Here is a 14,089-nt window from a genome sequence, read left to right as displayed (position 1 = left end):
CGGACATGCCTCATGTCCTGGGTTCCTCCCTGAGGCCTTTGGGTTCTCTGGGCCCCAGTGTGTGCCAGACTGCCATGGCTGAACCCAGAAACAGCCTGGAGGTGTGTATCCAGAAGCCATTCTGTCTGCAGCCCTCCCCGAGGGTGACACTGGCACAGGACGTCAGGTTGGACAGAGTCCACCTGGCTTCCAGCCAGTTAGCTGACCTCTGCAACAGTGTGGAGCATGGCCAGCCTGGGAGAACTAGGTCCCGGTTCTGCCTCAGTGTCTCTGCCCTAGTGACCACCTGCAGTATGACCATGCAGGTGCCCAGCTCCTAGGGTCTGCAGGAGGGGAGGGCTGACGGCTTTACTTCCGGGTCATCTGTTACCGGTGGATGCATGTAGTCTTACTGGGAAGCAACACAGACTTGGTGCTGATAACCTGGGCTGCTGCTGCTACTGCTGCTAAGTCGCTTCAGTCGTGTCCGACTCTGTGCGACCCCGTAGACGGCAGCCCACCAGGCTCCCCCATCCCTGTGATTCTCCAGGCAAGAACACTGGAGTGGGTTGCCATTTCCTTCTCCAATGCGTGAAAATGAAGTCACTGAGTCGTGTCCAACTCTCAGCGACCCCATGGACTGCAGCCCACAGGCTCCTCCATCTGTGGGATTTTCCAGGCAAGAGTACTGGAGTGGGGTGCCATTATTGCCTTCTCCTGGACTGAGGCACCATTATTTTGGAGTTCCAATCTCCACATCTGCCTTACACCTGCGTGCTGGGAAATGATGGGAACTAGCACACACTGCAGAGAGAGGACTGTGTAGCCGCCACCAGAAAGTGCTGGAAACAGTGAGACAGACATGTTCAATAAATACTCGCCAGTTTCATTAGATTCCACTCAAACATCAGCTCTGCCCAGTCTGCCTCAGGCAGTGGCGCGGAGGGACCCTCGGCGTCGCTGCCCCAGTTCTCCAAGCTTCTCTGAGTCTGGGACGTCTTCTTACTCAGCCTGTTGGGTCTCCGTGTGTGAGACACGGAGGACACCCGCAGCTGATGCTTGAAGAAACCGAGACCCTGAGCACACGTGTGCACGCACACATCCATGCACGCCCACCCACTCCCACACACGCAGTTTCAACTTTTCTGCCACCTGGTGGTGACGGAGACAAACGAGCTTCTGTCTCTCTCTCCACAGCACTGCACCCAGTCAGCCCAAAAGCTGCCTTGCCCAGACGCACTAAGGTCCTTATAACGTGTGGCACTTCCCACGAGGGAAACGGCAGAGCCACATCACTGCTGTCGACGGGCAGCTGGCCGTGAGCACTTCAACAGGGAGGAAGGCGCACCCTGCCCAGACCCACTCAGTCTGCCTGCGATACAGAGGGCCTCTTTGCTGCACAAGCCACGGAAGGTCTGGCCTCCTCCCCTTCATACCGGTGCCTGGGCCAGTTAGCACCAGTATGGAATCAAGACGGCCAGCTGGCCCCAGGGAAGGAAGGAAGGACAATCACACTGCTTACTCGGTGGAGAGGGCAAGGGGCCACGAGCGCTCCGGCAGCATTAGAGGCGGGAAAGCAGCAGACAGCCACGTGGAGGCAGGAGGGCCGGCTGTGCAGGGAGTGGCCTGGAAAGGGCAGCCAAGCCTTGCTCCAGATGCCCCGGAGCCCTGCAGGGGCCGAGGACCGAGGTGGGCAGCTGGGGAGCAGCGCCCAGTCCCCGGGGCCAGGCTGGTGCCGCAGGACACGGGCTTCCCTTCTGTGAGCCCCCGGCCCTCTGCTGCGGCGGGTCCCGGCGGGCAGGCTGAGCACGAGGAAGCCCCTATCTCATGGCGCCGTCGGAGGAGACATCGCGATCGGAGTCCTCAGCCTCGCTTGGCGGCGGTGGCGGCGGGTCGCTAAGCGGGACCGCAGAGAAAGCAGGAGACTTTCTAGAAAAAAACACCGGTTGTAACCTCGGGGCAGGGCAGGTGGGAGTCCTGAAAGGGCTGGCACCCCTGCCCATCCCAGCCTGATGGTGGTCGGGCGGGCAGGAAAGTAAAGTCTCAGGCAGAGGAGGACCACGGGGAGAGGGAGTGGGGAGGAGAGGACACCGCCTCCCACAGTCCACCCTGAGGGGGGGACAGTCCCCACCTCAACCTGGGGACTCTGCAACCCCAGTCTCTCGTCTATGGAGCAGCTTTGTGACTGTCGGGTTTTCAGCTGCCTTTCTAAGCAGGGGAACCGCCAGAGGCAGGGCATGGGGAGGTTTCAGCCAGGCAACCACGATGGACTCCTGCATCCTCCGTCTGCTGAGCGTGGGTCTCAGGGCTCGCCCTCGAGGGGCGCCAGGCACCGCCCCTCCCCACCTGCGCCCGGCGCCCTCACCGGTCCCCGGACTGGGTGATGAGCCGGCGGCAGGTCTCCATCTGCACGTCCAGGCCCCGCTTCATGCTGCACATCTCCATGTACTCGTGCAGGTGGCGGTTCATGTCGTTCTTGGCTGTGGCCAGCTCCAGCTGCAGGGGGCGGGCGTCAGGTCAGCAACCGCCCCTGCCCTCGCTCGCAGGCGGCTAGCCCGCCAGGCCGTGAAGGAGGCAAAGGGCTCAGGTTCAAAACTAAACCAGCTCGAGGCTGAAGGCACTCAATACACCACTGTTCCTTCCACGTTCCCCAGGGAAGCTCGCCCCCAAAGGCTTTTGCTAAGGAGTCTGGTACAAGAGTCTCTGAAGAGACTCACAGCAAGAGCAGTGAGGAGGGGGCGGAGGCCCTAGAGAGGCGGGATGGTCCTGATGCGCTTGGCCTCCTCCTGGGGTTCCCCACAGGGGCCTCTCTGGCCCATACAGCACTGTCCCCCACAGACAGGCCCCGCTCCAAGCTGGGGCCTACCCATCCCTGCGTGCACCCTCAAGTTGAGCCATTACTCGACTTCAAGAAGTGTCTACAAGACTGTCGGCACACGTGCCGGCTGGGCTCTGTGGAAAGGGGCTCTGCGCTCACCACCGATTTCCTCTCATTACTTCGCTCACATGTAAGCTCTTTTCAGAGATGAGTGGAAGGACTGCCTGCCTGCCTTGCTGAGTATCTAACAGGCTACGAGCTGTGGTCCGAGTCAAGGACTGTTAGGTGTGAAAAGACAGGGCTCAGAGTCAAGGAAACACAGTCTCCTTCCCAGAGCCTGACTCTGCCCGCAGGTTCCGTGGTAGAGCTGAGAGGCAGGCACGGAGGCCATGAAAAATCTGGGACGCAGACACTCTTGCTGCCTCCCTTTGTTCTGGTGACAAAGAACAGGAGCCAGAAGCGGGTGGGGGCAGAACAAAACTGCCCGGGGTGATGTGCTTGACTGCCCAAGAGCAAAGAGAAAGGGTAAGAAACCACCCGTGAATGATCTGAACTGGGCCACCAGGATGGGAACTCAGACAGAAAAGGAAACAGTCACAGGGCCAGACAAAGAGATGGTCAGGACAGTGACATGGGGCGAGATGGTGGCCTGGGTGGGTCAGGAGCCCCAGTGAGCACAACTTGGACCGCGGCCCTGGTTCCAGAGCTGGGGTCTCAGGCGGCGCCCCTGGCAGCAGCACGTCCAAGGGCAGGAGGCACTGACCGTTCGTTCAGTCCAGGAAAGAAGTAGGGTGCCGCCAGTGCTTGCCCAGACTGGCTCCCTCCTTCACCCCAACCCCGGCCCGTCCGGAGAGCTGGTGTTAGAGGTGAGCGTTGGGGGCTGCGCCCGGGAGCCCAGCACTCAGTGGGGCAGCGGGAAGAAATGAACCCAACATGTCCCAGCAGAACACGAGGCTAGGATGGCCACCAGCCTCCACGTTTATAGAGGGCTGCGGGAAGGAGACGACCCCAAAGGCCACACTGAAAAGCCTGCGCACGTGCAGTGGGGCAGGGCGGAGGGGTGAGGCTGGGAGCAGATTGAGAGCAGAGACCTGGGTCTGGGTCTCTCTCACCATCCAGTAATGGAAATGGTCTCTGCCTCCATCCCAGGGTCCCTGCAGACCCAAGTCACTGAGATAAAGGACCTCCGGAGCCCCGGGTGGACAGCCAGGAGCAACACCATAAAAAAAAACCCAGCAGCAACAGCCTCCCGACCCCCTCAGGACCTCCTAGGTGCAGTGAGGAGGAGGAGAGCAGGATGCGTGTCAACAGAGGGGTGGGGGGACCCTCCCAGCTCTTCAGCTAGCGGCACATATCCAGCTGTACCTTTTCTTTTTTCTCCTTTTTCTTGGCTGTGCAGCACGTGAGATCTTAGTTCCCTGACCAGGGATCGAACCCATGCCCCTGCAGAGGAGGCATGGAGTCTTAACCACGTGACCACCAGAGAGGTCCCCCCAGCTGTGCCTTTGAAACCGAGTGTCAGTCTGGGAGTAAACAATGGGAGCAGGTTTTGCTTAAAGGAGCAGGGCAGCTGCTGTGTGCTGGGAGAATCAGGATACAGGACGATAATTCCTCGGAGAGGGCAGTGGGCCTGGAGAGAGACAGAGCGTTCTAGAAGCCCCCAGCCTCATCTCCAGAGTGCATGGAAAGGACCCCCTCAGGCTCCGGTCTCGGGGTCACCGGAATCACGTGGCGCCTTGGCTGCAGCACCCTCGTCCCAGGTGTCACACACCCTTCCTGTCAGCTCCTCCAGCCTAGAGTTTACGTTAAAGCCCCGGCTCCACTCGCCAGCTCCGGAAAGTTCCTTCAGGTGAGGGAATGAGCATGGAATCGCCTCCATGGCTCGAAGGCTGAGCTGAGGCTGCGGCGAAGGTCAAGTTCAGCGGACCCTGATACAGCACTGACTGTAGGAACAACCGTGATCACAGTGGCTGCGACGGTGCTCATTGCCAGACAGATGCCCCACACTCCACCTGCACTGTAGCTCGCCTGACCTTCAATCGACCCTGAAGGAGGTACTGCTAAGACCCCACTTTACAAACAAAGAAGCAGGCTCGGGACTTCCCTGCTGGTCCAGTGGTGAAGAACCTGCCTTGCAATGCAGGGCACTCGGGTTTGATCCCTGGTCCGGGAACTCAGGTCCCACGTGCTGCAGAGCAACTAAGCCCACACAGCACAGCTAGAAGGTCCGCAGGTCACAATGAAAGGTCCCACGTGCTGCAACCAAAGCCTGACACGGCCGAAGAAATAAAGATTAAAAAAAAAGCAGGCTCAGAGAGAAGAGGCCTGATAAAAGTCAGAGTGGCAGGAAGTCACAGAGCTTAGACTGGAACCTACATCTGTCTGCCTCGCTCCCCTCCCCAGCCTGAGGTCTTCAGCACCCAGTGGGGAGATCCCCCTTCTCCTGCCAGGAGGCAATGGGGAGGCCCTGGTGTCCTGCAGTACCATTCACGACCCCCCGGGAACCACAGCCCTTCGGCTTCAGCTCACAGCCTTACCTCAATCTGGTCAATGGTTTCCTGATATTCTTTCTCCCGGGTTTTGAAGAGGGACTCGGTATCTTTAATCACCTTTTCCAAACTATCTTCTGGCTGCTGGAGTGGAAAGGGAAGGTGGGGGAAGCAGAGAGGAGGGATGGATGGGACAGGGCGAGCCGTGGGGCAAGGCCAGGGAGGGAGAGAGAGAGACAGAATGAGGTTAAAGGAAGCTGGAGAGACTGGGGACGAGGACTGGGGACGAGGACTGGGGACGAGGACTGAGGACGAGCAGGAAGCAGGTGACGGATGGTGGCCACAGAGGGAAGACAGAGCTCGGAGGGGCCGGCGAGTGGGAAGATGGGCCTGGCGCCCGGGGAGGAGGAGCCGGGGCCCAAGGCCGGGAGGTTGGTTACCTCTCCCGGGGCCTCTGCGGCGGCCAAGGCATAGCCCGAGAAATCCTCCCAGAGCAGCAGGGTCTCCTCCGTCTCCTCCCAAGTCAGGCTGTCACAGTCGTCCTCAAAATCATACTCCCTCCTAGAGACAGGGAGCCCAGGCGTCAGGGCGGCCGGCGGGGCGGGGGCTGCGGGCTCCGGCCGCGGGCAGGTGCGGGGCGGCCGGGCGGACTCACAGCTGGTTCAGCATGCGCTGCATCTCCTCGTTGATGCTGAGGGCCGTGCTCTCCTCCTCATCCCCGTCGGGGCGGCGCGGCCCGTCACTCTCTGCCAGGGAGGTGTCCTCCTCCACGGCCTTGCGCTCCCGCTTCCGCCCCCCCATGGACGGGACCTTAATGGGAGACAAGTGCAGAGACTACAGAGGGTGCGTGAGGAGAAGGGCGGGGGCGCCGGCCGGGAGGGAGGGAAGCGGGGACCAGCGGGGAGGGCGGGCGGACAGAGAGAAGACACAGTTACAAGACGGAACAGAAACACCAGCATCACCGAGACAGGCAGACAGACGCAGGTGGGGCCAGGGCCGCAGAGGAGGAGGAGACAGACCAGAGACAGAGAAAACGGAGCAATAAGATTGGGGGAAACGGCTGGCCGGGACCAGAGTGAGATGTGCGCAATGGCCCAGAGGAGTTCTTTTCTAAAAAAAGTCTTCTAGTGAAATGACTGAACTGAAGGGAAGTTTCAGGCCGCAAGGAGGAAAGGGGCATGAAGTTCATAAAGCAGAACCTGAGTCACATCCAGATCTGGAAGCCAGAGGGGGAAGGGAGGGAGAGAGATGGAGCCAGAGACTGAAAGAAGGTGGGGGGGGGAGGGGGAAGGGGAGGGAGGAGGAGGGGAGGAGGAGACATGGGGCCAGAGAATGAGAGAAGTTGGGGGGAAAGGGGGAGAGATGGAGCCAGAGAATGAGAGAAGTTGGGGGGGGAAGTGGGGAGAGATGGAGCCAGATAATGAGAGAAGTGGGGGAGGAGGAGGGAGGGGGGAGAGGAAGGGGAGGGAGGGGAGAGGAAGGGGAGGGAGGGGGAGAGATGGAGCCAGTGAATGAGAGAAGTGGGGGAGGAGGTGGGAGGGGGGAGAGGAAGGGGAGGGAGGGGGAGGGGAGAGGAAGGGGAGGGAGGGGAGGGAGGGGAGAGGAAGGGGAGGGAGGGGAGAGGAAGGGGAGGGAGGGGAGAGGAAGGGGAGAGAGGGGGAGAGATGGAGCCAGAGAATGAGAGAAGTGGGGGAGGAGGAGGGAGGGGGGAGAGGAAGGGGAGGGAGGGGGAGGGGAGAGGAAGGGGGGAGGGGAGAGGAAGGGGGGAGGGGGAGAGATGGAGCCAGAGAATGAGAGAAGTGGGGGAGGAGGAGGGAGGGGGAGAGGAAGGGGAGGGAGGGGGAGAGGAAGCAGAGGGAGGGGGAGAGGAGGGGGAGAGGGAGAGCCAGAGAATGCGAGAAGGAGGGGATGGGGGGAGAAAGATGGAGCCAGACAATGAGAGAAAGGGGAAGAGAGGGAGGGGAGAGAGAGGGGAGGGGGAGCAGGGGAGGGGTAGGGGAATAGGGAGGGGGTAGGGGAGGGTGGAGAAAGATGGAGCCAGAGAGTGAGAAAGGGGAGAGAGGGAGGGGAGAGGGAAGGGAGAGGGGAGGGGGAGGAAGGGAGAGGTAGGGGTATGGGGGGGGGAGAGAGATGGAGCCAGAGAATGAGAGAAGGAGGGAAGGGGAGAGAGGAAGGGGAGAGGGGAAGGAAGAGGAGAAGGGGGAGGGGGAGGGGAAGGGGGGAGGGGGGACATGGAACCAGAGAATGAGAGAAGTGGGGGGAGGGACGGGGAAGAGAGATGGCGCTGGAGAATGAGGTGGGGGAGAGGGAGGGGGGAGGGGAGGTGGGGGAGAGGGAGGGGAGAAGGGGGAGAGGAAGGGGAGGGGGCGGGCGAGAGGAGGGGGAGAGAGGGAGAGAGAAGTAGAGAGAGCAGGAGGATGGAGGGGGCGCTGCACTGAGAGCCCAGCGGGTCAGGAGGCCCAGGGAGCTGAGAAGCTTGTGTGAGAGCGAAACTAACCAGCTTCTTCTGTGGAGGAAGCAAGAGAAGATGAAAGGCAAGAGAGGAGAGGAGGCAGACAGGAGAGAGGGGAGGGGGAGACGGCGTTAGAGACAGCTCCAGACCCCTCCAGGGGCTGTCCCTCACCCCCCAGCCTCGACCCCAGGGCCCGGCTCCGGCCTCCCACGTGGGGCTCGGGTGCCAGCGAGGCGGGGCCGCCGGGGGCCGGGGCGAGGCGCCCACAGCCCTCACCTGGAACATCTTGATCATGTCCTCGCAGTTGCGCTGCTGAGCCAAGTCGCAGAGCTTGGCGGTGATGTCGATGCGGCGGCAGATGTCCATGTCCACCTTCATGGCCTTTTCCTGGATCTTCGTGTCCAGCTCGGTCAGGTTCTGTGTGGGGAGCGCAGGGAGCGGTGAGGGGGTCCCACCTCATCACAAGCAATATCCCTTCATCAGCCCAGTCACATGGCTCCTGCTGGCAGAAGGCACCCCTTGACCTGGGCACCTCCTAGCGGTCTGCCCAGGATGACCGGCTCCTTGGCCAGATGGCTCCCCTAGGGGATATGGGTCAGCGCCTGGTGCATAGGCAGGGGGCTCCTCCTGGAACTCAGACTCCCAGAGAGAGAAAGAGAGAGACTAGTCCTCCATGGCTCAAATGGTAAAGAATCCGCCTGCAATGCCTGAGACCTGGGTTCTATCCCTGGGTTGGGAAGATACCCTGGAGAAGGAAATGGCTACCCACTCCAGTATTCTTGCCTAGAGAATCCCCATGGACAGAGGAGCCTGGCAGTCTACAGTCCATGGGGTCATTAAGAGTCAGACACAACTGAGCGACTAAGCACACAGCTAGAGCTCTGAGCACTGGAGAAAGAATCATCAGGACAGTGTTAGCTGACACTCAGCCGCTGCTGTCCTGACTCTACAAACATCGTGACCTTGGAACCATCCTGCAAGCACTTGCTTTCAATCCTATCCCATTCCACAGACGTGGACAAGGCAGAGCAGGTCAGGATGTCACCCAGGGCCACACTGCAAGCAAACAAGCCCGGGCCCCATGGAGGCCAAGGGGACTTTCATTCCTCTTGAGTTAGGGGGCAGGCAAGGGGGAGAAAAAGGGAAGCACATAAAGTGGGACGCCAGGTGGTGAACAGGCGAAACTAGAAAGGCCTGCTCCCGGGCCTCAGGCAGCCCTGGGGCTGAGCCCAGGCTGGTGTGGCGTGGCACGAGAGGCCAGGGATGACCCGGCCACACTCACGTTGCTCATGAGCCCCTTGAAGACCACCAGCTCGGCCTTCAGCTGTTCCACCTTCATGGCCAGCTCCTCCTGGCAGGCATCAGCCTCCTGGGCTTCCTACAGTCAGAAGAAACCAACTGAGGTGAGCGGCAGGCGGGCAGTAAGCAGCGGGCAAAGGACGGTGGGGAGGGCGGGCGGGGCGGCCCTCACCTCCTGGAGCTCATTCACGCGCTCCTGCAGCTGTAACCGCACCGTGTACTCCTCTTCCCACCTGCAGACAGTGAAGGGCGAGCACCTGGGTGCGGGGCCCTCTCCCCTGCGCCCCCCACCCCCACCTATTTGGCTCAGGCCGGGCCCTGGGTCGGCTTCCTCAACAGGAGGAACGCGTGGCTCCCGGCTGCTGGCCAGCGCTCAGCGCCCAGCTCACAGCTGCCTTCCCAGAACCTCTGGCCTCGCACCCAACTGTGGCTGCACTGTGCCCTCGCAGGGCCCATCCCGCTCAGGCCCCAGCCCGACCGGCTGTCCTGCCAGCCTTGACCCCTCCTCCTGCCCGCACCACCCAGCCCGGTCTCCCACCTTCGGTCCACAGATCCGGGCTCCCGCTCTCCTGCCTGCACCAGAACAGAGCTGCCCTGCCTCTCGTGGGACCATTAACCCTGTAAAAGCAGCTGCAGGACACACAGGGCATCAATGCCATTGGTCAAGAGCCTGGTAGGAGGCGCTCGAAGTCCACCCCCACGAGCTCTGGAAACTGCCCACCCGGAGGCCCTCGGTGGGCTGCACAGAGGTGCCCGGGCACAAGCTGGGATCACTAGGCATCCACACCGAGGGGGAGAGGGAAACTGGAGCATAGAAAAGTCCCCTATTAAGAGTGGTAGATGAGAACCACAGGTGGCACCTCCGGAGCTGCAGAAGGCAGAGCCTAAGACGAAGAGTAGGCTAAAAAACACTCCTGACCGAGGCAGGGGCCTTGACCAGGGCCAGGAGCAAGCCAGCATGTCCCCCTCTGCATCATGGAGGCAGAAGGGCAGTATCGGGGCAACATCCCAGCTTAGGGTTGATGTTGGCTGGACCAGCAGACTCCTCAGACCCCATTGACATAACAGCCCAGCACTTCTTCCCCATCCTGGAAAGACTTCTTCCAGACTGAGAAAGGAAGGGGAACTGAACCGGAAGAGAAGCTTTAATGCCAGAAAGGTGATTAGGAAGCAGCCTAACACACACAGAGAACACACACTCAGGCCTGGGGTCTGGTCCTCTCCTCCCCGCCTCCATCTCTCTTCCCCAGGCTCCTCCTCCAGGCCCATCTCTCCTTGCTCTCCTGTTCCTCACTCACATCCGCACTGCAGTATTCCTAATAATAACTCCTCGACATCACCGTGGCTGCCCCTCCTGAGTAGCTGGGTGGGGAGGAGGCAGGCAGCCTGGCTCAACCCGCCAGCTCACAGCAGGCCCGCTCCCGCCTTCTTGGCTCTGGGCCCAGCCTTCCCTGGCGGCCCCCAGTCCTCCTGCCCCTGCGCTCTGGCATTCCCATTCAGACAGCTAGGGCCAGTGAAGGGCCCCAGCAGCATCAGGTTATGTGTTTTCTTAGATAAGACCTGCAGCTTTTCTGGGCCTTGGTTTCTCCATCTACAACGTGAGGGCATGGGATGTGGTACCCTGAGGACCCTGGGGTCCTTGTGTCCCTGGAGGAAGCAAGCAAGACTGACCAAGGGACAGTAACCCTGGAGAACAGGCACCAGGAAGGGTGGGACTGTGAACTCAACTGTTTCAGGGAGAAACTCAAGGAAGTTAGGTAAGGATGAAGATTAATAAAATCTTACAGGATTTTTAAAAAAAATCTGAAAATAAACCATCTGGAACCTCACTAGAATTCTATTCATACACCAGCCAGACTTTCCTGTGAGTGGGTTTATTTTGACCTCTATTCAAAGCTGGGCTCACTTATAAGGTTCTCTAAGCATGGGTAGAATTTGAGCAATTTCCACGTATTTGACATTGAGTGAACACCTTTCTTCCAAATACATAGCATCCTTGAGTGAAATGAGGAAGCGCTGTAGTTGGCCCAGGGCGATGCTGGAAAAACTGAGGCCAAGAGAGACCCACCCAAGGTCACTCTTGGCAGCGGAGCTGAACACAGAACTAGGAGGCCTCAGCTCTTTTTCAGTTCAGTGCTCAGACCATGCCCATGTCTTCCAGGCTACAGACCAGAGTCTGAGCCGCTGGAGAGAGACAGAACAAGGGCAAGGGGATCTGGGGTGGAAGAATGAGTGACTGCCAGTGTCACGTACCAGCCAAGCCTGGCCGTGGGGCCCTCTGCACAGCAGTGTGCTGCAGAGCCATGAGCTCATCAGTCCCGGAGGAATAACTCTTTGCTGCCCTGGACAGCTGGACCAAGGACGGATACTCCGCCAGTGAAAAAAACAAAACGCCCCAACAACAGCAGTTGTTCCTGTGGTTATGGATGTATTCCAGAACTGTCCATGTTCCACTGCTGACTGTGTCAATTAACTCCTGCAGGGGCAGGGGGTGGGGCAGGGGCAGAACGGTTCTGGGTGGATCTAAACGACAGTTTGGGGATAGCTGAGAGTCCCAAGGACACTTAAATCACAGACGGCCACTAAAGAAGCCAGCCAGCATGAGGGCAGAACTCAACCTCAGAAAGTCTGCTGGTCTGTGGTCTGCCAGACTCTGGCGGGTTACAGATCCCTGAAGGTCGCCGCCAGGCCCAGCAGTCATTCCCTGGAACATTCAGCCAGTCCCCACCAGACACAAATCTCCGCTTTACCAGGCTGGAAGGGTAATTCCCAGGGTTGTCCACAAGGGGTCAGAGTAGCTCATTAAGAGGTTAAACCTGAAGGCAGAGCCTCCCCCTGAGCCCTCATCTCCTTGGTCTTCAGTCATGGCACCTTGGGCACTAAGTCTACAAAGTGCTGGCTGTACTCAAGCTTCTGTCCTCACAGGCTGGTTATCAGGGGATCCCCTGGATGCAGCCAGCACTCCTGCATCGAGTCCCTTCCTTGGGCCCCTTGGGCTGCCCTGTCAGGGTTTCCTGCTGAGAGCCAGTGCTTCATTTTCAGGGAAACCGGGCTTGCCCCAGCTGCGCTGAGTGAGGCAAGCCATCATGCGTGTGTCCGCGTTTCCAGCTTCCTCCTACTCAGGTCCTTGCTACCCTCTTCACACCTCCTTCTGCACTTTCAGATCCCCCCCAGCTTTCACTCACCCTGGGTCAACTACAGGCCTTTCACCTTTCCCTAGGGAATTCCCTCTTCCCCACACCCCCTTTTTTGATCAACTTCCAGAAATGCCCTGAGGGCCCCAGAGCCTCTCAGCAGCGGTGGAACTAGAGCAGGCATGGGCTGCTACCATGGACACTGTTTTGGAAACGCTGGGCAGTGTCAGGATCACCTCCTCCAAGGTTCAGCCTAACCCGCACCCCCCCTCCCCCACCCCCAGCTTCTCATGGCACTTAGACTCCCAAATTAAAGGTACATCTTTTGCCTCTAACTTTTGATAAGTATTCGGAGCTTATATCACAAAATCGCTCTGAGGGCTGAGGCTGGCAGGGGGATATAAGTGGTAGCCCAGATGCGACTTCTCAGAACAACGTCCCTTTTACACATCATAAAACCCCACAGTTAACACAGCCGTGCAGACGCTGTAGCCTATATGAAAAACAAGGGTTCCCGGCAGGATTCTGCTCCTAGACTCCTCCTTCCTGTCATGAGCCTGACTTCTGCATTCTCTGTGGATTCCAGCCTCATATGCGGACTTCCTAGCTCCTCCTTAAACAGCAGGAACTTGACTCATACTTACTCCTCCCTTATTCTTGGGCCCCAGCGGCTCTGTGTTTCTGGACAGGTAGCCGCGGCTGAGTGCGGCCTGAGCTGAGCCCCCGTCCCCACCTTCCAGGTCCCTACCTCCGCTTGTACTCATCCCGCTCACGCTTCACTTTGGCCAGCACGTTGTAGAGCGCGCGGATCTCGGGCGTGATGGTGTCGATCTGGACTCCCACCCCGTCGGGGTGCACCCACGACAGGCCAGGCCCTTGCACCAGAGTGGGCTCCAGTCCCGGCCCGAGCCGGCGAGCGTGAGAGAAGGACCAGATGGTGCCGGGCATGAAGCGGGCCGACGAGGAGTAGGCGGTGGAGGCGGAGGTGGAGGGCGCTGGCTGGCAGGCCGCGGACGGCGCGAGGGGGCCGGCCGGTGAGCGCGCGGGCGAGCCCAGGACCCGCGCCGATGGGGTGCAGACGGCGGCCGTCCGGGAGCCCAGGGGCAGCCCCAGGGGTCGGACGGGGCTGACGAAGCCGGTCTGCACGGCCTGGTCGCGGCGAGGCAGGCCCCGCCGGCCCTGCTTACCCTCCTCCAGCGCCTGCTGCAGCTGCTTCTCCAGCAGTCGGTTGCGGCGCTCCAGCTCGTGCACCTTGGCCAGGAAACAGCGGAAGCGGAGGTTGAGGGTCTTGAGCACGTTGATGTTGGAGCCCAGGTCGTTGCGGAGGGCCATGGCGGCGGGGGGCGCCGGGCCCGGCCCCGGCGGCGAGTAGGGAGCCGGGCCGGTCGGGGCGAGCGGCGCCGGGGGCACGTCCCCGCCGCCGGCCAAGTGGTCGCCTCCCAAGGGGTCCCCCAGCGGCCCGGCCAGGCCCTGCTGCTCCTGCTGGAGGAGGAAGAGGTTGGGGCCGAATAACGGATTCATGGCTGCGCCTTCTGCTGGGAGACAGAAACCCGTGCGGGAGCAGGGATGTTGGGCGAGGGAGGAGAGCCAATGAGACGCCAGGGGGACGCGGAACAGCCAATCAGACAGCTCGACGGGAGGGGCAGAGGTCATGGGGGCGGGGGAGGGCAGGGGGTAAGCCAATGAAAGGCTCGTTCGAAGGCTGGCACCTGGACAGACCTTTCCGGGTCTGGGGCTGAGCCCTGAGCCCAGCGGACCCCGGAATCCAGACAGCGGCTGAGTGACTGAAACCCAGGTCCTCCAGTACTGCGTAGTTCTGGTAGCACGAAATCCATCTACATCCCTATTGCCCTGCTCCCTCCTAAGTCCAAACACCCAGTTCTGACTCCATGAATCTCCTTCCCTGGGTTCCCCGGAA

General features: G+C 60.4%; 1 protein-coding gene across 4 annotated transcripts; it reads right to left on the bottom strand.

Annotated features, from left to right (window-relative positions):
- Positions 1-844: 844 nt before the first annotated feature.
- IFFO1 (intermediate filament family orphan 1) lies at positions 845-13,754 on the bottom strand. Of its 4 annotated transcripts, none has more exons than XM_069585859.1 (9): positions 12,920-13,754; positions 9,210-9,270; positions 9,021-9,116; positions 8,015-8,155; positions 5,942-6,096; positions 5,727-5,847; positions 5,335-5,430; positions 2,345-2,475; positions 845-1,908 (listed from the first exon to the last, which is right to left on the bottom strand). In XM_069585859.1, exons 1-9 carry the CDS (start codon positions 13,690-13,692, stop codon positions 1,800-1,802), a joined length of 1,683 nt encoding a protein of 560 aa, XP_069441960.1. In that variant the 5' UTR covers positions 13,693-13,754; the 3' UTR covers positions 845-1,799. The 4 variants fall into 4 exon arrangements, with proteins under 4 accessions (XP_069441960.1, XP_069441962.1, XP_069441961.1 ...); XM_069585861.1 differs by having other exon boundaries at positions 845-1,904; positions 12,920-13,731; XM_069585860.1 differs by having other exon boundaries at positions 5,335-5,427; positions 12,920-13,731.
- Between the last annotated feature and the right edge of the window lie 335 nt (positions 13,755-14,089).

Source organism: Ovis canadensis, chromosome 3 (assembly GCF_042477335.2).
Source record: "Ovis canadensis isolate MfBH-ARS-UI-01 breed Bighorn chromosome 3, ARS-UI_OviCan_v2, whole genome shotgun sequence".
Lineage (NCBI taxonomy): Eukaryota > Metazoa > Chordata > Mammalia > Artiodactyla > Bovidae > Ovis > Ovis canadensis.
The sequence above is the reverse complement of the archived record's forward strand: the minus strand, read 5'-3'. Positions and strand labels throughout refer to the sequence as shown.

Coding starts and splice junctions, on each gene's coding strand:
- IFFO1 (XM_069585859.1), bottom strand. CDS start 13,692: ATGAATCCGTTATTCGGCCCCAACCTCTTCCTCCTCCAGCAGGAGCAG. Junction 9,271..12,919: donor CGGGATGAGTACAAGCGGAG/GTAGGGACCTGG, acceptor CACTGTCTGCAG/GTGGGAAGAGGAGTACACGG. Junction 8,156..9,020: donor TCAAGGGGCTCATGAGCAAC/GTGAGTGTGGCC, acceptor CTCCCCACACAG/AACCTGACCGAGCTGGACAC.